Source organism: Zonotrichia albicollis, chromosome 2 (assembly GCF_047830755.1).
Source record: "Zonotrichia albicollis isolate bZonAlb1 chromosome 2, bZonAlb1.hap1, whole genome shotgun sequence".
Lineage (NCBI taxonomy): Eukaryota > Metazoa > Chordata > Aves > Passeriformes > Passerellidae > Zonotrichia > Zonotrichia albicollis.
Window position 1 is genome coordinate 70,233,924 of NC_133820.1, and position 21,377 is coordinate 70,255,300.

The 21,377-nt window shown below is 43.6% G+C and overlaps 2 protein-coding genes across 8 annotated transcripts in view; one reads left to right on the forward strand and one right to left on the reverse strand.

The window, feature by feature from the left end:
• The window catches only part of NAA16 (N-alpha-acetyltransferase 16, NatA auxiliary subunit), a 61,440-nt gene extending 59,882 nt beyond the window's left edge, over positions 1–1,558 (reverse strand). For 2 of the 3 annotated variants that reach the window (XR_012579048.1, XM_074535469.1), the window contains exon 1: positions 995–1,558. Coding sequence is in view for 2 of the 3 variants with exons in the window: in XM_074535469.1 (XP_074391570.1) it covers positions 995–1,048 (54 nt within the window). In the remaining variant the exon portion in view is untranslated. The remainder of the gene's footprint in view (positions 1–994) is intronic. The other variant, XM_074535468.1, reaches the window with a different exon arrangement.
• MTRF1 (mitochondrial translation release factor 1) lies at positions 940–18,499 on the forward strand. 5 transcript variants are annotated; one of them, XM_074535486.1, is made up of 11 exons: positions 5,221–5,370; positions 5,998–6,080; positions 7,935–8,393; positions 10,880–10,971; positions 11,792–11,873; positions 12,083–12,190; positions 12,279–12,451; positions 13,607–13,724; positions 14,866–15,002; positions 16,575–16,673; positions 18,275–18,499. In XM_074535486.1, exons 3-11 carry the CDS (start codon positions 7,958–7,960, stop codon positions 18,392–18,394), a joined length of 1,365 nt encoding a protein of 454 aa, XP_074391587.1. In that variant the 5' UTR covers positions 5,221–5,370; positions 5,998–6,080; positions 7,935–7,957; the 3' UTR covers positions 18,395–18,499. The 5 variants fall into 5 exon arrangements, with proteins under 5 accessions (XP_074391588.1, XP_074391586.1, XP_074391587.1 ...); XM_074535487.1 differs by lacking the exons at positions 5,221–5,370; positions 5,998–6,080 and adding an exon at positions 940–1,070; XM_074535485.1 differs by lacking the exon at positions 5,998–6,080 and having other exon boundaries at positions 5,212–5,370.
• The last annotated feature ends 2,878 nt before the right edge of the window (positions 18,500–21,377 follow it).

The window sequence follows — 21,377 nt, forward strand, 5'->3', positions numbered from 1 at the left end:
CCTGCCAGCAGGATTACTTAGTGTGCTGCACAGACGTCCTCTGCCTGCAGAGTGGTTATCTGAAACAAAATACCTCAATTTTGTTGAGGCTGGAACTCCATTGCTATCACACTGACAAGCTCGCGAAAAAGAGAGTGTGGTGTTTTCTTGTCTCGGGAGGGAGGAGTGGGGCTTTTTCTTTCCATAAAGTGTTATCATGATAAAGTACAGTGATTGAGTTAGAAACTCACAGCTAAAGCGAGCTCCTTCGTCAAAGTTATGTCGCGAACACTAAACGTCCCTTGCACCGTTAAGTCGCAAAGAGCGGAATTCGCCCAGCACAAAGGAGTTGAGACAAGTCCTCCAAAGGACGCCCAGAAGCAGGACACCTCATTCCACCACACGTCTTCAACAACCCTCAAAACTGCTGAGCGAGCGAACTACTTTCAACCCGGTCCCTACACCAAAGCCGAAGCTCTCGCTGGAAATGAAGCGCAGATGGGAATCAACCAAGCAACAGCAAACCCTGCCGCACTAGCACCGTGCCTCGAGGTCTCCTCCTTCCGCGCTGCGCGGCGCGGGGAGGGAGCGAGGGAGGGAGGGGAGCGGCGGCGCGGCCCCGGCCGGCCCCGCAGTCCCCGCGGCGGGCGGGAGGAAGGCGCTCGGCGGCCCGGGGAGCCCGCCTGGCTCCCTCCCTCCTTCCCGCCCTCCCCCGGCCGGGGGCCACACCAGCCCTTCCCTGCCGCCAGCACGAGCAGGGGCGGCTCGCCCGGCCTGCACGGCGGGCCCCAGACAAAGGAAGGAAGGAAGCGGGGACGAACCGGGGCGAGGAGGCGACGGCAGCCCGGCTCCCCCCGGCGAGCGCGGCCGCCGCATCCGTGTGCGCTCAGCCGGGGCCAACTCCGGCGGCGGGCGAAGTGACCCGGAGGGCACCGAGCGAGGCCGGCGAGCCAGAGGGAAGAGGAGGGAGAAGCGGCGGCGGGAGGAGGAGAGAGGAGCGGGGCTGGTGGCTCACCAGGATCCGCTTGAAGAGGTTGCTCTCCTTGGGCGGCAGCGGCACGGACGGCATGGCGCGGGCGGCCCTGGGACAGGCACGGCTGGCGGGGGTGGGGGCGGCCCGGGAGGGGCGGCTGTCGGTACGAGGTACGGGAGGAGGGGGGAACGCCGGGGAGGAAAAGCCCGAACTCGGCGGGGCGGCGGCGGCGGCACTTTAACTCATAGCCCTGCGCCGCCCGCCCTCCCCGCCGGCTCCCCCGGGCCCCTCTGCGCAGCTGCCGGGGCGCCTCGCCGCCCGCCTGACGCTGCAAAATGGCCGCCGGGGTCCCCTCGGCGCAGGCGCAGCGCCGCTTCCCCTCGCGGACACCCCCTCCGCCCGCCCGGCCCCAGGGCAGGCAGCGAGGATTCCCTCCGTGATTCCCTGCGCGATTCCCGGAGTGGCGGCTGAAGCGCTCCGCTCCCGACGCTCAAACGGCCGCTTCGGAGAGCTAGGCTGCCCCTCAAGGCTGGGAGGGAGGCGGCCTTGGGAAGGAGCGCAGCCTCCGTCAGCGGCGGGGCTCGGAGCGGCTCTGCGGGCTTGCAGTGCCCTGGCTGGTATTTAAGGAAACAACAGCAAACTTGGCAGCCAGGCTTTGAGCGAGCGGGGACGGCCCCCGTCGCATTAAGGCATTTTCAGCAGTTGGTTATGTAAAACTTCCCGACACCATCAGGCGTCCACAGAACAGCGGCATTTTTTCATCGCTTGGCTCCTTCACCGAAGGAGGTCTAAGGTCCTTTTTTTTTTCCTTGTTATTCCCAAAAATCGTTCTTAAAAACAAAACCAAACCAAAACCACCAACAACCGGGAACGCTAAAACTGCATGGCCTAGGGCATTACTTAGAAGGAAAATCGGTTAAACTGTCAAGGTTATAACTAATTTAAAAAGCCATCTTATAGGGAAAATAAACTAGGCGACTGCAATTAAAATCTTTGTTTACATAATTAACCTTTAAAAATATTAATTATATTTTGGCATTTATTTCAAAGTATCTTAGTTCTGTATTAATATGATTACCCACCTACAGTCACAGATGATGAACACGATAGATATCCCCAAGTAAAGCAAGTGCGCAAAACAGTAACTCACAAGAGCCAATTAGAAAGTCTGTGTACTTAATATATTTTATTTGGTACTCGGTAAGCAGATGGCTGTGAGACTGAAGATCCCAAGCAGCATGTCCTTGACTTGACACGAGCCTTGCTGGAGCTGATGACATGATAGCTGCTTTCCTTTCTGGCTAACAGAGGGAACAAGACCGTAGGCAATTTCTTGGAAGAGAGTAACCTGCATGTCAGCCTAATAACTTGAGGACTAATAAGTTAAAAAAAAAATAAAATGGTATGTTTAGGCAGCTTCCTGAGATGAAAATAGTAAAGATGAGAACGTAAAGTATATGCTTTCCTATAGTTCTTTATAGCTGAGCCATCAGCTTATGGACAGTTTTTGTGAATGGTTGTTTCCGTAGTTAATCTGTCTAGATGTATGGTCTGTCACAAGGAATATCTCTGTTGTGTTTATTTCTCACTTTTTTGTTCTGGCATGCTTCTAATGATGTCAGTCAGCAGGGTTGCTGATCATAGGATGTGTGTTTTCCACACACAGTACCCTATTCACTGTTCTTTCTGCTATATGCCGTAGTAGTGCTGCACTGGGTATCCGATTTTTACAAAGCGGGAGTATTACTGAGAGGGATGGCAGCCTTGGCTTTGCCCTGCAGCATCATTTTCAGAGCCTGTTTGTACCTTGGCATGTCTTCAGCACTTCTGACAACTAGCTAAAGCCTCGATTCTATGAACCCTAATTTCTCTCTTGGCAAAAAGGCATCTTATGCCTCTGGCTGGGTTGAATGATAAACTGATGCATCACGGAGAATGATCTGACAAATATTGTGCTAGGTGGACCTTTGATCTGAAGCAATAAGGCTGTTCTTCATAGCTAAAGGTCTCTGTTTCCTGATAGTCCAAACACTATCCACTAGTCCACACAAAAGAATGCTGCCTGAAAGTAGGCAAATTGCAAGTAAGAGACAGGGGTTCGATTTGCATCTAGATGTGTCCATATTAAAAGTCTGTTAAAAGCAGCAAGAAAAGGAAAGCAGAGAGGCAATAAAAGAAATGTTTGCAGGCTAGCTGGGAAAGAATAAACAAAGAAATGAGCTTTGTGGGAAGGCAGAGCTCCAACTGAAAGTGAGGTTTGGGAGCGCAGTCAAGAAAACTTCTTGTCATTTAATCCCACAGTGCTGGGCAAAACAAAGCTCTCTCTACAGGCTTTGTTATTAAACAGGACTGTATTCAAGATGCGTATGATTCTGTCACCATTTATTCCTTCAAACAGAAAGATGTCAGAAGTCTGACCTGTTTCGGCTAAAAGGGGGGAACAATATTGAAGTGTTACATACATTGTAACAAGTTTGCTATTTTTGCAGAGTGCGTCTCTTTGCTCCTGTGGAAGTTGCTGGGAGATGCTGGCACACTGCTAAACCCAGTTAGGGCCCCCTGGGTGAGGAAGGGCCCCGTGTGATCATGGACCTGCCTTCAAGCCAAGCGTTATGCAAGGCCTGGAGCCTGTTGTCTGATGAGCCATCCTTCTGCCTCCAGTTTCTAAATTGGCAGGTTAATAGTGCCAGCTTTTAAAGTACAACACCACCATATCTATCCTAAAGCCCCAGAACCCAGGTGTCTTCCTGCTGTGACTCTTCCCTTCTGCACCCAATGTGCCTGTGGGCTGCTGAGGAAGGTGGTGGCACCCTGCCCCAAATAGCCCATGCCCCATAACCCCTTATCCTCACCAGCTCCATCAGCACCTGCTGCTCCAGCCATGCAGGTTTTAAGGCATTGAAACAAACTGCGAGAGGGGTAGAAGCAGATTTCACATCCTTCTTACTCAGTTCTCATACTGCAGTCTAAAAGTGCACGGTAAACTTAGGGAAGGAGTGTATCTTACATATTGTGAGTATGAGATGCATGGACAGGTCCTGTGGTGGGTGGTCCCTGGCAGCCCTGCTGGCTGCACAGAGTCCAGCCCTTGTCTTGGCTGTGTTGCCCCTGCGTGCTTTGCTGGCTGGTAGGGAGGGAGCAGGACTTTGTTACAGTCTCTGTTTTCACACTTAAAACATTCAGCCACAAGGCATAATAAAAACTGAACATGATCATGTTAAATCAGAGGATTCAATGCAATAACCATTACTGACTGGAGTAGAAGCTGATTTGATTTTCCTTGGCCTACCTTCTTCTTTTAAAACCAATTTTGGAGCATGAGGTCTACTTGCAGTTTCAGATTATTAGGTTCCTGGTTGTCCTCCCAGAGAGGACCTTCCCAATACTTTTAAGTATCAAATTACATATTTAGAGTACCAATGCAAGTACAATTTTATTATTTCATTTCACTGAGTCCCAGAAGTCAGAGTGGAAGAAGAGTGAGGTATAATGGGAATGGTGTCTGGCTGATGGAATCTCTAAGGGCACATCAGTGTGGGCTCAGGCCTGGGGAAGATTTCAAGATGTCATTCCCTGTAGCCCTTCCTGTGGACCAACTCCTGGTCTCTGGAAGTGGCTTTCCATCTGTCTGCCTTGCCTCCTGTACCCACGGGTAGAGCAGAGCCAGAACCTGTCCTCAGGCCTAAACAAGGGGTTAGTTGTCATTCAGGCACTGAGCTTTGATCCAAATCCTACCCATTGATTCGTCCTGTTTTCAGTCTTCTGGAATATTTACTACACCAAATCCCATGTTTTATATGCCAAAAACAAAAGTTTTACCTTTTTTTTTTTTTTTTAATTTCATAGAATGACAGTAGCTAAGAAGAAAGGTATTTTGGTGATTATAGGTATTAAAAAAACCATTGCTTAAGTATTTTTAAATTTTTAATTAGGGAGGTAGAGGTTTAATAATAGCTTTTAAAATGTCCGCATACATAGTATGTTTTAATGCATACTTTATGAGGAAGCTGCAGCTGACTAGCATAGTCATAATCAGAATGGTAATTATTATTAATATTTTGCTTGCTTTTAGTAGAATAGTAATTCATTTTAAGTAGAATGGAATAGTGAGCTTTGACACAAAGTGGAGCTTAATGTTATTTCATTCAGATGTCTCTGAAATTAATCTTTCACTAACCAGACTGGCAAGGCGGAGGCTGCCTTTGCCGCCGGCGCGGCTCGGGCGCGGTGCCGGTGCCGGTGGGGGGACGGGAAGCGCGTTTTCCCGCAGGCATGCTGGGACCGGGAGCGCGCCCGCCGCACTTCCCGTCTGCCGTGGGCCCGCGGGCCGCGCCGCGATCCGGCGGTGGCCGGGCCTGCGGACGGTGAGAGCCGGAGCCCCGCCGCGGGTACCGGGCAGCACGGCCCCCGCCCCGCCGGTGAGCCTGCCTCTCCTGCCCGCTCCTGCCGCCTCTCCCTGCCTGCCCCTGCCTCCTTTCCCTTACCCGCTCCTGCCTTTCCCTGCCCGCTCCTGCCGCCTCTCGCTGCCCGCTCCAGCCTCCTCTCCCTGCCCGTTCCAGCCTCTCCTGCCGGCTCCTGCAGCCTGTCGCTGCCCCGTGAGCCCCGCAGCGGGGCCGGGCTGCCGGGGCTTTGCTGGGCGGCCGTGGTGGAGGCAGAGGTGTGGGGGCGCTGCCGGGGCCCGAGCTGTTCCTGGGCCGGTCGGTGAGCCTTGCAGGGCCTCCTCCTGCCGTGCGCCTGTGTGCTCGAGTGCTGCTGCATGGCGCCGGTCCCATCTTTGGTTGTTAGAAATGCATTTTATAATCTCTGAAAGAGTTCGCAAGATTGAGAGCTCTTTCCTGTCTTGAAATTATTTTTTAAAAAATTATTATTTTAATTGGACAATTACAGTTGTCACTTTCGCTTATTGGTTTTTGATTTGTGGCGTGCACGAGGGCGTTCTAATCATATTTAAAAGTTATTAAAATCTGGTTTGGAGATCATTTAATAGGTCATCTAATGCTTATAGCTCTGTAAAAATTATGTCTGTTTATTTTTATGCAAATAAGGTGCGGCACCCCCACTCTGAGAAGGAGATATCTTTTTTATTTAACATAGCACAATGATTTTGAAACTTCTGGCTTCCTTGAAGGTCTGTGTTATTTCATTACTTTTTTTTTCTTTTAAACCCAAGAATATTATTTCTGAGAGCTCAGGCAAAGCAATACAGCAAATGTGTTATTATTTGAGTGCGTTGCTTCTTAACTACACCAGTAAAAATTAGCTAGGTGGTTGTAATTAATAATTAATATGTTTAATGAATTAATTAAAATAAAATATAACATTAATGTTTTAAAATTGAGTTGACGATGGTCAGCACTTAGCCAAACAACAGTGGGCCATGCTGATCTGGAGCAAGTCCATATTCATTAATGGAATTAGGTCTTTTGGAACTGAGTCTACTCATGCTGAAATCCAGGATTGTGGATGATGAGCCTGGTTTGTGCCTTTTGCTGTGCTCCTGGTGAAGGGAGCAGGATCCCTCTGCTGCAGCTGGTTTTAGTCACTACAGGATTCCAGGAAGGCTATAATTTGCTTTCTGTACGTTAAAGCAGTCTTGAGATTGCTGCTGTGGATTCAATAGCACCTGCTGGCTGGGGAATCTGGGGGGGGTACAGAATAGAATAAAGGTCCTTGCCTCCTTCTGTAGGTAGTAAAACAAGCATTCAGACAGGATGCAGTACTTCTGGTTCTGCTGCATATTGCTCTTTCTTCATTGTGGACAATGGATGGCAGTAAATAGGTGAGAATAATGGGCGAGTTGAGTAGTTAGAGTGTCACAGTGATTTGTTAGTAAAATGCGTGAAGATGCACAGAAGGTCTTGTCACTGGTGAGTAAAACATAATTTTGTCAGGAAACTGAAACGTGTGTTTCCAGGAGATCTTGTTGCAAAAAGATTTATGCTCCTATTTTCTCAGAATCCACGTTTTTGTAAAAGTCAGTGGGCAGATGGGACAGTGGCACTGGCAGGGTTACTAGGAATGCTTCTTTGTATGTTAAACCTTTTCTGTGTGAGTAGCCCTAGAATAAGTGTGATCTCAATGTAGTTTTCCTGGCAGAGCCTAGCAGTCCAATATAAAATTTTAGAGCACAGTAGTAATTCATAACATAGTTTGCAATGTTGATGATATAAAGTGAGGAGGAAATGATCTTTCATAGAGCAGCAGTAATGCTAAGGGGAGCCTGGGTCCTATAAAACTGTAGGCCAAATGTCTCAGAAAAATACAGGAGTTGTATTTCAGAGTACCTGCTTCTTACTTTTTGGATGGAAAATATTATGTTGCTTAAGTGTAAATATATCACAGTAAGGAGTATGCAGGGGACATAAAGCACATAAAGAAGTTCACCTGTCTTCTCCTGTCCTCAGGTTCACTCACTTCTCATATGAGTGAGTGATTTTTTGTAAGTGCATTGAAGTCCTGTTGACTGATCTGTTGTGTGGTCATCTACATATGTCCTCCTTTTATGGTAGTGGATGTAATTTGACACATAATTCTGGACATTTATTACATTCTCTGTATAGAATTCTTTACCTCTAGTATTGATTTGCCTTCTCAGCAGCATTTTTCTTTCATCAGTAAGGCATGAAATGGTTGGATTTTTCTGATGAGACATATGGCAAAATGAAGCTACTGTCTTTAAGGCCTCATCCACAGGAGCTTTTCCATAGTATAGATAAACTGTTTGAGAAGTGGGGAGAAAAGACTTTTTCCAACCCTCAGTCGGTACAGTGGTAGTGATAAGAGCTTCTTTAAACTGGTTTAAACTGGGACTGAAACAGGAATAGTTTTGTCCATGACAGTTGCATTTGTGTCGATGTAATCAAACCAGGATATGGCCTTGATACCATCCTTGTGTTTGTTTGTTGTAGTTTTTTTTTTAATAGAATGCTTTCTTTTTCCAGATAACAACACTGGCCAATGTACTGTGTACTTTTAATTTCAGGAGGTGGAAAAATAAGAAACAAAATGAAACCTCTGCAAAAGGTCTGCCGTTTCAAGAGCCTGCTTGCCAATTGCTGCTGTCCCAGCCAACTTGACAGCTGTCTTCTCCCTCCTGTTGCAAAGAAGATAGGCTGCATGGTGGGACTGCACAGCCATGGATTTTGGAGGCCAAAGCCTTTATTGGACACAGCTAGATTCACTCTGTCTTTTAACAGTTGGCACAGGAAAAACCATCAGGATTCTCAAGCTTTGTGGAAGAATGAGGCTGTGCAGAAGTATCTGGAGTCTCTCAGCAGGGAATACCAGCAGGTTAGTCATCAGTTAAGTGCACACTCATTAAATGACTTTGAGCAAAGAACCCTGAGGAGAAGATGTGCCGATCTGTCCCCCATTGCAGCTGCGTTTCAAGAAATCAAAGAGGCTGAAAGAGAAGTTCAGGAGTTAGAAGCGATGTGCACAGGTAAAGGAAAACACATCTACTTGCTTGCTTCAGAACAGCAGCTGTGCTTGGGATAAATTTCATTGCCCAGCCTTTGAGGAAAGCTTGTGAGTAAGTTCAGCCAGACCTGGAACACTCCCTGGTCCCCCCTGCTCCCAGGAGCTCGTGTGCTGCAAGGGCTTTCTGCATCCAGCCACATCCTTCTGGTTTTCTTCTCGCCTCATCTTAGTTTGAGGTCTTAATATGATAATTTTGGGAGAGTAGGGATTGTCTGGAACCTCAGGGATATCCATCTAACAGAAATAGTTGGGAAGTGTTCATTTGGAGGTTATTTTTTGGTTGAACTGAAGGAAAAAAATTAGCGAGGCTCAAACCTTTGATAGATGCAGACTTCTGCCGTGTTATTTAAAATGAGGTTCCACCTGACCAGTTCAGTGATATTTATTGAGCAAATGACATGAACTTTCATTAGGCTCTGAGTTGTCAGCTTCCAATTTAAATGGCAAAAGCTAATATTTCTTTGAAAATATTTGGGGAGTTCTTTAAGGAATAAAAAAAAATGGTTTAAGAAGCTGCTGTTTTCATAGTTTGCTACAGTAGAAGTGGTAAAAAAGAATTAAAAATTGTAACTGGTTATTGTATCAAAAAGAAAGTAGATAGGGAATAAATAAAAGAATTTACAAAATAAGTAATGGTGCAACATTTGGGAAAAAACCTAGCATTGTTACAAGTGTGAGGAGGTGCGCACAGTAGGAAGGAAAAGATGGCATCCATTCTGCTACAGTGGCAAGTATTAAGTAAGCCATGAGATTTAGACACTGACCTGAAGAGAATGGGATTTACACTAAGGCAGAGAAGGAGGGGAAAATCAAAGGATGGGAGAAATCAGTACCCAGCAGTGTAAATGGAGGAAGACAAAAGTTCATGGTGCGTTTCAGAGAGAGACAAGGGGTGTGGACAAAACAGTAAGAGACATACTGAAATAAAGATGTAAATGTAACTTATTTAGAAAGAGGTGGAAAACATTTGTATACTTGAGTTTTAATAATAAATAGTTGTTTGTGCTTTTGGAAAAAAATGGGTTATTTAAAATATTTTAATCCTCAACTCTCTCTAATTCTCTTCACTGGAGAAAAGAGGAGAATGAGTGAAGGAGACAAGGTACAAAAATTTAATGCTGAAAAATAAATGCTCTTGAAACTATTAAAAAGTATTAAGAAAATTCTGGAAAATCCATATTTCAGCTTAGGCTGGTTTTGAATCAAATGAATAGAATGAATTTTTCTAACTCCATAAATTATGATGTGCAGGGATGGAGTGAGTTCTAGTTGAAAGAAGGGAAAAGAATGGTAAAAAATGATGGCCCATAAATTAATTAAATAGAGCCAAATTGTTCTGTCTGTATAAATGATAAATGTCTGTACCATTTATCCTGTGGCCAAGTTAAAACACAGATGTCCCCTTCATTTGGCTATTCACTGTTTTCCACGTAGCTCCCTAACTGACCCTCTTCTCTCTGCTACCTGAATTCCTGACAATTGATGTAGGATTTTATATTTGCAACACTCAGTGAAGCAGAAAAATATTTCCCAGTTTCCCTCTGGTGGTGTGAGTCACGAGGTAGGTTAAGTGAATGCTGTTTTGAGGGAAGGTAGGAATGGGATACCAATCCTTTGAACCTGAAGCTCATTGGTCACAACCAGACCATCTCTGCTGACAGTAGTTAATTTGATACTGTTTATCTAACTGATCAATACTTTTTGGACCAGCTAGAAGCAATTGAGAGTCCAGTTTTATGCTGCATCTGAGACAAACCTATGGTTTCCATGTTGGCCACAAGGCAGAAGGTTTTCACCTTCTCTTTATTGCTTTGTTCCCTCATTCTTACTCCCAATTGCTCAAAGCTGGCTTCAGCCATTCCCTCCTCATTTGTGTTGGTAATTGTCCAGTTGTAATTTAAATCTAGTTCAACTTGGCATGGTAAAAACGTGCACGTATTCAACCAGATTTGCTTTTTAATTTCAGTGACTTGAATTGTTTCACTTTCTAGTGAGTAGAAAAGTGGAAAGAAAGATGAAAAGGAGAGGGGGTTCCCTGTTTTAGCAGTGTCAGGTTTTTCACTTGACTCCAACTGTCTTCAAGTTTCTATTTAGTGTATAATCTATTGCTAACTGATCAAAAATTTTTATTACTGTGAGCTGGAACCTATAGCAGAAGAGGCTTGGAGCTTCTGTAAGCTTTACTTGAGAATGTGTTGTAGTTTGTTAGTAAGCTCTAAAATGTGGGACGGTAAAGGTAAAATATCTGCTGCTCCTTCTAGTACACCTGGAAAATATGATCATTGAGTTAGCAATGTGCATCCTAGCTTGGGCTGCTCTTATTTGAGTATTTTATGCTGGCAAAACTCTACAAGCTTCTCTGTGCTGCAGTGCATGTCTTTGGACAGCTGTGTTATAATTTGCTCTTGGTGAGATTGGCTAACATCAATTCCTGTTGTTTGAATTTAGAGCTAGACAGCAGAGATGAGAAACAACTTCTAGAGCTTGCCTTAGAAGAGAAGGAAAGCCTGGATAAAAAAATGAACATGTTGTGCAGAAAGGTGAGCTTGAGGTAACATTTCACTGCTTTGTAAATAGAGATGTCAGAAAACCTTTCCTCTGTGGTCTTACTAATAGATTCTGACACTTGAGTTTAATGAAACAGAAGTCCAGCTTTTGTATTCTGCCTGAAAAAAAGTGGCAACATTAATCATTAATAAGCTTGTTAGTGACAATTGTGTCTTAGGAGATGATTGAGTAATTTCTCTTGTCTGTCTGCAAATGCTGAAGGGGATTAAAAAAGTGGTGAGTCTGTGCTACTGTGATTTGACATAACATCCTAGTAACTGTTTGTGGCAGTGGAGCATGCACTCTTGAGGGATTTCTGATTGCAACTTGCAATCATTCATTTTCTCTTCAGCTGACAATATCCCATGAGTGAGGGAAATAAAAGCAAAGAAGTTGAAACAATTCAGTGGAGACCACTGTGTTTGGGCTCATTTCTATACTCAGACTAAAATAATATGAAATTACTTTCTGAGAAATAAGATTAATGTAAAGATTGGCTGGGTTAGCTAATAACTTTGTCTCCATAGGTAGCTGGGGCTGGGGTGGGTGACCTGGCACCTGACTTGGGAGGACTGGACTTTTCGCTAGCTTTCATGTGGATGCACTAGCATGTTGCCTTTCCACACTGACTGCACTGAGTTGCAATGGTCATTGGACAGTTTTTAGTCCTACTTAAGTTCCTTGTCAAAGGAAGTCAGTGGTAGTGTGTGCTCAGGCTGTGGCAGTTGTGAAGTCTGGCTGTAAATTTGATTAAGCAAAGATCCAGGGTCATGACAGAGATAATGGCGTTCTTTTTTTTTTTTTTTTTTTCAGCTTTTCCAGCTTCTAGTGCCAAAGGAAAAATATGATACAAGTCCTGTCATATTAGAAGTGACAGCTGGCAGAACAACTGGAGGTCAGCAAAGCCCCTACAGTGAAGATTACTTCCAACTCCATCCAACTCCATTAAACCTCTTATGGGTTATACTTAATGCTTTTTTTATACTTTACTGGCATAAAGGAATACTTTCTAAAGATGAGCCTTAGCCTGCCTAATGACTGGGGTTAGAGTTGCAGATAAATCTAAGATGTGCTGTTTATGTGGTAATGCTTTTTGATTTTTAGGGGACATCTGCCAACAGTTCACTAAAGAAATGTTTGACATGTACCAGAGCTACGCTGACTACAAGCGTTGGACCTTTGACATCGTGAACTATACCCCAGCTGAGATAGGTACAGCAGTTCTTCAGAGATTCCAAGACAATGGAATTGGAAGCAGTGTTTCTCTGCTGTATTTGTCACACACTGTTTGTCTCTCCAGGAGGTTTGCATCATGCTGCTGCTCATATTTCAGGAGAGAATGTCTACAGGCATCTGAAATATGAAGGAGGGACTCACCGAGTGCAGCGAATCCCTGAGACGGGCTTGTCATCAAGAATGCAGCGTATTCACACTGGGACAATGTCAGTCATTGTCCTCCCTCAGCCAGAGGAGGTAAACTGTTCATTGGTTTGCTAAGGTGGTGCTGAACCCCTGCTCACCCATTTTGGTATTGGAGTAGGTGTTATTTAAAAGCATGTTACTGTTTTGGGGATTTCACTGATAACCAAGTGCTTCGTGCAAGTCTCAGCAATTGAAACACAAGTGCTCTGACTCTGGGAGGTGATAGTCCTTGGCTCTGTACCTTACATGTATAAATGGATCATCAGAAGCAACTTGGCAGAGATTTGATGTTGCCTGAAATGGCACGTAAGTGAGTGATCATTTCATTAAGTGTTCCAGCCCCAACACTGACACGACTCACTGCTATGAGTAAGCCAATTTTAAATTACATCACGTACTAAGACAGAATATATCCAAGAAAATACTCAGTGTTGCATAGTAATGTGATTCTGTACATCCTTTTGAGATTTTTGTTTCATTTAAATTATGGTGTCCTTCTCTGGTAAATCAAAGACAGTCTCCTTTGAATGTGAATGAGTGTGTTGGCTAGTCTGTCTGAGATTGCACTGATACGGACAGTTCTTACTTACACCATGAATTTACACAAAAATTAAACAAAACCAGATCCTGTAGGCTTTTCCTGCACCTTCTCCTGCTTCTTTGTAATATTTTCCTTGCAACACTGATCAGATCTGAATGTTCCTTTCCCATCCACTGAGCTCAAACTGTGGTCCAGGTCATTGTGGACTCCTGTTTCCAGTGTGGCAATCCTTACTTGCATAGATCTGGATATGCCTATTCTCAGATGACTAAGTACTCTTGCAAGAATCATTCAGGCATGATTCATGAACAAGATCCTTGCACTGCTGTTTAGAAGTGGTTTTTAAATATTTGCTTATTTTTTAGCCTCTCTGCCAAAGCTAGTGGTTTTGCAAAACAGTGATTGTGTTTTGTTTGACACACACACATACTTTGTTTTGTGAAGGACCTAGAGTAAGAGTTTGAAAAACTAAGAGAAATCCGTGAGGCATCATTTGCTTTTCAGAGATATTTAACACTGTATTTTTTTAAATTATAATGACTGTTACTTAGGAACAGTTGTAAAGGAGCAATTTTTTGAGAAGTGATTTCTTATTAATGCTGAGTGTCACTGACATCCAAATACTTTTGGAATGACCAGGAAGTAGTAATTTTCTTTGCTTCTAGGTTGATGTTAAAGTGGATCCCAAAGATCTGCGCATAGATACGTTCAGAGCCAAAGGAGCAGGAGGGCAACACGTTAACAAAACTGACAGTGCTGTGAGGATTGTGCACCTTCCTACAGGTAACTCTGGCTGTACTTTGCACTTCTAATCACACTGAATCTGTATCTTGAAAAGGAAGCTTGTGTTCCTGCAGGTTGTCTCTTGCAGGGCTGGGCCTTATGCCAACAAAAAGAGAAGTATCCCCTTCTGGTTCTGTCCCTCTTGTAGCCAGGCAGTGTGAGAAAGGGGCCGTGTACCAGGGGCACAGGGATTATGCCAGTTCTGTCTTTGGAGGGAGTGTTTCATGAGTAAACTGTCTTTGAAGGATGAAAGAACAAATGGAGGGTGACAGGGATGGGGTAGAAGATGTAAATAATTTGCACTGTGTGCTCTTTACCTTCAGCAGTAATCGCTGCTGGCAAGCAAAGGCGTGCTTAGCCTAGCTGGAGTCTGTGTAGTTACATGACTGATTAAAAAGAAGGCTTGAAGATCTTCATTCAGTACTAGATAATGCTATCATATGTTGGATAGAAAGGAAAATGTGTATTGATGGGAAGGTACAGTGTAGATTGGACCATTCTGTCTTTTTTGGGATTTATTTTATTGAAACTCAGTGAGCTTCTCTCTGTAAGATGCAGAATCACTTTAGGTGCAGGAAATTGTCCTGAAAACAACTGTTCCCTATAGGCCTTTTTCATTCAGAAATCAAATGAGATTTCTTTTAAAGACCTAAAGGTCTTGTTTTGTATCATTTTTCATAATTTAGTTCAAGACTCACCAGTGTTAATTAGGCACCCCTTTCTCCTGGAATAATGAATTTTCCAGTCTCCAAGAGCTTATCTGGACTAAGATTTTAAAAACTTGTGTTACGCACTTTTGAACACCCTCTTGTAGACTGTTCAAATTGCATTTTTAACATATGGCAGCTAATTGGAGTGAATTCAGTTTCTAGAGGCAATGTCAGAAACTTGTTTGCTTCATGAAATTTTAAAATATCCCTGACTTTTCCGTAGCACAGAACAAAAACCCCCCAGTGCAGCTGTGACAAGTTTAAAAATGCACTAATGGTGCTGGCCAGTGTGTTAAAATGACTTTTTATCCTGCAGCTGAAAGGCCCTACAAAGCAGCAGCATTCCAGTAGGTTTCATTTGCCTAATGTGTTAGAATTAATTCAGCTTGTTTGTTCTCTGTTCTAATGGGCTCTTGGATGGCTGTGTGCAGGGCTGGCAGTGGAGTGCCAGCAGGAGCGCTCGCAGCAGCTGAACAAGGAAATCGCGCTGCGGACACTGAGAGCCAAGCTCTACCAGCAGGTCCTTGAGAAGCAGCTCAGTCAGGAGCAGAGTGCCAGGAAGCTGCAGGTGAGGCAAGTGGTGCCTGAGACCTGGAGGGGGTGTTGTGTTGTGTTGGAGATTTGTTTCTGATCTCTTTGGGTTGAAGGGACAGAGCAAGTGGGAGTGTGTGTCTAAACTAGCGGTGCTCACATGGGAGGAGAATCTTGTACTTCAAAATGGTAACTCTGCCTTTACTTACCCCAGTTCAGTGGTATTGTAGACTTCTCAGGCAATGAAAAGAGACATCAACTGTGTCTGGAAAGAAGGGTCAAAAGAATGGCTGAAATTTTTCAAAAGAGAAGATTCAACATCGTGTACTGAATGCCCCCATTAAGGCCAGAGTTACACAAATTCAAGCATCAGTGAAAAGTTACGTTCAATGGAAACTAGGATCAGGAGTTCTCAGAAGTTTTTAAGAATATCTTAAGGCCATACAGAGGTTTGAGAGAAACAAGTAAAAAATTAACAATCCTGCCACAGTGCAATGAAGTAGCAGCTTATTTGATACAGTTTAGGTCACCTTTTGAGGAAGAAATAGCTTCTGGAAGAGTTACCTCAAGTTAGGCTGCCAAGTGTGCTTTTTGCTCAAAATGTCCTGTCATTCCTTTCCCATTCTTTGAGTGTTTTCCCAGTTGTGGTTCAAACTTCAACAGCAATCTATTGGAATAAAATTGCTTCAGAAGTAGAGAATTAATTAGTACTCCAGATTTTCCAGCTCAGCTATTTAGTCACTTATTTCATGTTGCATTTAAGTGTATTGTCCCTGCAGATTATTAACCCCATCATTGTAAATTCACTGCAATTTATCTTTGTTATTAATTTCAGTTTGAGAGCTTTCAAAGCTGCATAAAGGATTTATATTTATGTTTATGTTTATGTTGTTAGTGTGGAAGATCAGGCAAAAGTGAATTACCTTTCCTAATGCTTTGGAATTTATTCAAGAAATTCCATGTTCTAAAATGCACATGTTGAGAGCAGATGAAATTTTCACCAACGCCCACTGAAACGGACACCTATTTATTTCTCTGAGAGTTTTTTAACATTTAATTCTCCATTTTAGTGGAGACCAGACCACAGTGTTTAGTGAAGTGTTTAATCCCTACAGTGCTACATTTGGGTTTCTGCTTCAAGTTAAAATTGTTGTTTGCATTCTCACACTTCACCGCTAGAGGGTAACTTCACTTTTTACTCTTAATCTCTTTTGGTGCTCATTTCTGACAGCCACACATTGACTGTGCTGCTTCCATTATTAATGGACCCTATTTCCATTATTTTGTGTGGAAGCTACAACCCTCTCCCCCGAGAAAACCCCACTTGTAAATTTTTTGAGGTAAGGACTTTGGTACCTTACACGACCTTTGAAAGCGATGTGATTCTTTCAGCTACAGAGGGGGAACAGGAATGTGCTGGAGGATATAGAAACTTGGTTTGTGATACACAGTCACAGACAGTACAGTTCAGTAATGCCAAGCCAGTGACCACTAGGCTGGTAGTTGGAACAGGCTGATCCATCACTGTTTATTTTGAGCATCCTGTTCTAGAGAAGTATTTGTTTTTTTTAAAACACAACAGATTTTGTTTTTTCCTGCTTTGCTGCAGTTGGGAACAAGAGCCCAGTCAGAGAGAATTCGTACTTACAACTTCACTCAGGACAGAGTGACTGACCACAGGATCTCATATGATGCACGCAATATCAAGGTAAGGGCTCCTTACGAGAGTACTTAGGTACTCACATTTACCATAAAAAGAAAAAATTAACTTAGTGACTACAGCTTAAGATATATATGAAGAATGTAGCCAGTTGTGCTCTAACAGAACACTAGATTTAGAAAGCTTAAACTTTCTTTCCCGCCTTCTTGTAGTCTTAGAGATGACTGGCACAGGCTGTAGCTCACTGGCCTACACCTCTGTGTGTTTTTCTCCTACGATGTGAGTGTAAAGTGACCAAGCATGTAGTCCTCAATGAGATCCATGAGTCCTTTGGCCAAACTGGGCAAGTGACATGTGAGATTCTTGCAGCATAGTACATCCAAACAAAAATCCTGACAGGACGGACTTTTTAGTTTTGTTAGGCCATTCTTTCCTCCTCCTAATGCTCAAGGAAAGAACAAGAAAAACTTCTACGTTTTCATCGCAAACCACAGTTAAAAGAAACTGTAATGGAATGTTTTCATTTTAATATTATCTGAGATCTTGTGTCCGAGTAAATATCTACATATGGCTTGAATCTTACTGATTGTTCTACCTGGAAAAGAGAAAGCTTTGGGGTGACCTAATTGCAGCCTTCCAGTACTCAAAGGGAGCCTACAAGAAAGAAGGAGATTTTTACAGGAGCATGACAAGGGGGAATGGCTTCAAACTAAAATAGGGTATATTTAGATTAGATGTTAGGAAAAATATTTTTACTGTGAGGGTGGAGAGACACTGGAGCAGGTTGCCCAGTGAAGCTGTGGGTGCCTCATCTCTGGAAATGTTCAAGGCTGAGTTGGATGGAGTTTTGATCCAGCCTGGTCTAGTGAAAGGTGTCCTGCCCATAGCAGGGGCTTGGAACTGGATGATCTTCACTGTACCTTCCAACCCAGGCCATTCTATGATTCTGTTTACTGGGGCTTTTTTACAATGGGAAAAAAACCCTGATAATGGATTTTTTAAAATTAAATTTATGAAAAACAACGTTTAGGGTGATCCCTTGATATTTTGGTTTAGGTATCCAGTTTGCTGTAAGTGCTGTTGCATAAGGAGCAACACATTTGAAACTGTACCCACAGGTGTCCTGGGTAACTCCAGAAAATGCAGAGCATACTGAATATGGAATGGTTCATAGTTAATGGAGTGCAGAATACCATGGCAGAGGAAATAGTTCCATGATTGCTTAAAAGTGGCTTTTGTTAGTCAGTTCCTTAGAGTTTGTGTCTTCCTTGAGTGAAACTGGAGCCATAAAGTACCTGACAAAAGTTAGTCGAGCTTTGCTTGCAAAACAGCCTCACTCGTGACATGGCCAGCAGTGTTTGAGTGAGGTTCTTCAGTCCTTGATTGTTCTTGCAGGGAATTCTCATGTAGGTGCATGAAACCAAGGCAGCAGCTGCTTTTGTTGCTGCCAGAATCCATGTGCCTCGCACACGCAGGCAGCTGATGTCCTGCTGCTGTCCCCCACTGCTGCTCTCACATGGGAGCAACCTGAAAGGATGAGCAAGTGGAGGGACTGCAGGCAAAGTGCATTTCAGGGGTCTGAATAGTTGTTGTTTCAGAATAATGCTGAAGAACAGTCAGTAATGCTTTTGTCTGCTTTTTTTCCATAGGAAATTCTAAGTGGGAAAGAAGCACTGGATAAGCTAATCAACAGACTGCTGGAGTTTGCAGAGATAGAGGCTGTCACCCAATATCTAGAAAATTTGCAGGCTTTAGAAGGAGGAGGCTGAAGACCTCAAGTAGAATTAAAAGAGAATTATTGTGTTTGGTAATCGAATAAAACTGATATGTTTGTTAGATGATATGTTGATTAAAACCTATTTCTCTGTTTTTCAGGGTGTGATACTATTCTTTTTGTATCTTGGTGGAAGTGGGTTGAATTTTTATTGCAGCAGCCCTGGCAGAAAAACATCAGCTTGGAGTTCTGTGTGCACACTCCTGTCTTGGCAGCTGGGCTTTGTTAGGCTGATCCTTCTCTTGACAGTGTTGCAGCTGGAAAGACAGAGAATTGTGGTGGTGGAGCAGAATAAATACCACATAGTGCGCTTTTTGTTTGGTGGTGGGAGATGTTCCTCTCTGGGTGAAAGAAACTGAGCTCCCCTAACATAGTCTAAAATCTTGCCTCCTGAATACTATTTATTTTTTTCCACTTAGTGTGTGAACTTCCTAAATTAAGTACCTTAGAAATAACTTTGTATTGAGATGCTTTATTTTTTTAGAGCAAATATTTAAAAACAAAGGGAGTGAAAAAGGGCCAGAATGTTTTAAGAGAAACTTGTTAAATTTTTTCCAGGAACTCTTGGGTCAGCTTGTGGTGGGACTGGCCCATGTGCTGCAGTGTAGAAGTATGTGCTCTGCTTTTCAATGAAGTTGATGAGGTAACAGGCAGCTCCTTGTCTCCTGGCAGAGAAAACAAGTTCATACTGCAGATGCATTTCAACAAACCAGGTAGCCCTGGAATTGAGCTCCTGTCTTTGGGAATGTCTGCCTTTGCCTGTCCTTGAGGGGATGGATCCAGGTGTGTCCAGGGCACCCCTGGCTTGGCAGGACTGGTGCTGATGTTTTGCCTGCACATGTGTGGTGCTGGCAGGCACTGAGCGCCTGCAGGCATTCCTTGTGTGCCTGACTCAGGAATGCTCCGTGCTCAGGGTGGCACAAAGGTTGGTGCTCCGCTCAGCTGGCTTCACTTGCCAGATCATGGCAGCTTCTTTCCATCCTGCTCGTCCCAGGTTCTGCTGGAAAGCTGTTCTGCACGTCTTCTGCCCGAACCAGTTCATTGTTGCAATTTAAATTATGCCTTGTGGTTGATTTATATTTGCATATTTACTTTGTAACCAGGAATGATGCAGTGTGAGAAAGTGTTCTTCTAAAGGGTGTAGTTTTTATTACCATATATATAGCAACAATTGTAACATTTTTCAGCTATATTAAGAAAAATAGAATTTCTAACAGGAAGAAAGCAGGAAAATTATACTCAGTTCCTCCATTCTGTAGTTATTTTCCCATTCTTTTGTGTATTCTTATCAGCAAGCTTTGTCTGACAATTTCTCTCTTGCTTCCAACACTAATTACAAAAGCTTTGGGGCTTTGGTTGAATTGGTTGTTTGGTTTTTTTTTAATTGGTAGCTCTGCAACTCAATCAGAAAACTTACTGCTGTGCAATTCAGGATTCATTTGGACTTGGATTTCTTTCAGTAAGCAGTCCAGAAAAAGAACCCTCCAGAAAGATCTGCAACTGAGCATATACTTCTTGCAGTGCCAACAGACTGGCAATAACTAATATTATCAGCTTATTAATATCTCCTTATTAATAGGAGAATATCCAGCTAACATGGTTATTGAATTACCATGCTCACTATCATTATGCAGTTAAATGCACCAATTAATTTTATTAATTCTATCTCTCAAACATTTCCAAGTTTCTCTTAAATACTTCCTAAAAAATTTAGGATTCTGCTTCCAGGGTTAGTTAGTGTCTATGAAGTTCTTTACTATGAAAAATTATTGAAACACTTAAAAATATGAGCCTTATTTATTTTACTGGAAGACAGACAGTGATATTTCTGCAGGACCTTATGGATATTTGTGATTGAATAATTTCTGTAGCCCTTTCTTGTTGATGGTTTTGTGCAGAGTGATGAGAAGAGGGAAAGCAGACAGCAGCTCCCCTCTTAGTAAATTTTGGATATCCTGAATATAGGTATTGAAATTTAGAAGGCAAGCCCCTTCTGCCAGGCTGGCCCAGGAGATCCTGAAGGGTCTTTGTCCTAAGCTTTTCCTGCAATTGCATATACCTGTGTATGTCAGCCAAATACAGCTATGACAGCTGGGATAGAGTGGAAACACTTCTACTGGAGGCCACTGCCTGCAATGCTCTGCTTTACTAAAACCAGATATATTTGCTTCTCCTCATTGAGAACACATTATTTGAACTTGTTTTCTCCAAACTTAAAAAATACTTGAAGCCATATTTTATTCTGAGCTCTTCCACCCTAGCCTTTCTGCGGGATGGAAGAGCTGCAAGCTGAGAGATTGTGTTTGACCATGGCCTGGCACTTTGTCCTTAAGGAAAGGGTGTGCAGCATAACACTGCTATTTCTGAGGTGCTTTCAGGATGGAATATTTCAGCTTGGGCTTTTTGGTTCCTACAAGCAGTCAGGACTTCCAGCAGCAAAGTCAATAGCAGGGAAAATTACACTAACAAAGCATGGGGAAGAAAAGGGAAAAGAGTTTCTTGGGAAGAAACAAACAGCACAACAGTGCAAGAGAACGTTCCTCTGCTGGAAACAGCCTTCTCCTGCACTCTCCCTTGTCAAATAGTGTTACAGCAAACAAGCTACCACCCTCTGCCTGGCTTCCCCACAGCTGTCACATCACAGCTCTTGCAAGGCACCAGCTTCACCGCTCTGCAGCTCCTGCTGATTGATAGGAATTGTAGTTCCTGGACCCCTTTCATTTCTCTGCTGAGGTCTCACCCAGCCAGCAGGGAAGCCAGACAAAAGCTGTGTGTGCCTGGAAGCAGCAGCCCTTCCATGGCAGTGCAGAGATGGATGTTCCCCCTCTGCTAAAGGAGGGCAGCCTGGGTGCCTCACCTCGATTGCTTTCAGTGAGTCATCGAGTGTGCATCTGACTCTCAGAGTGCTGCTTATTGTTCCTAAGGCCAGCAAATACATGAAATACTGAATCACAGTCAGTTATCATCAAAAAGCTCAT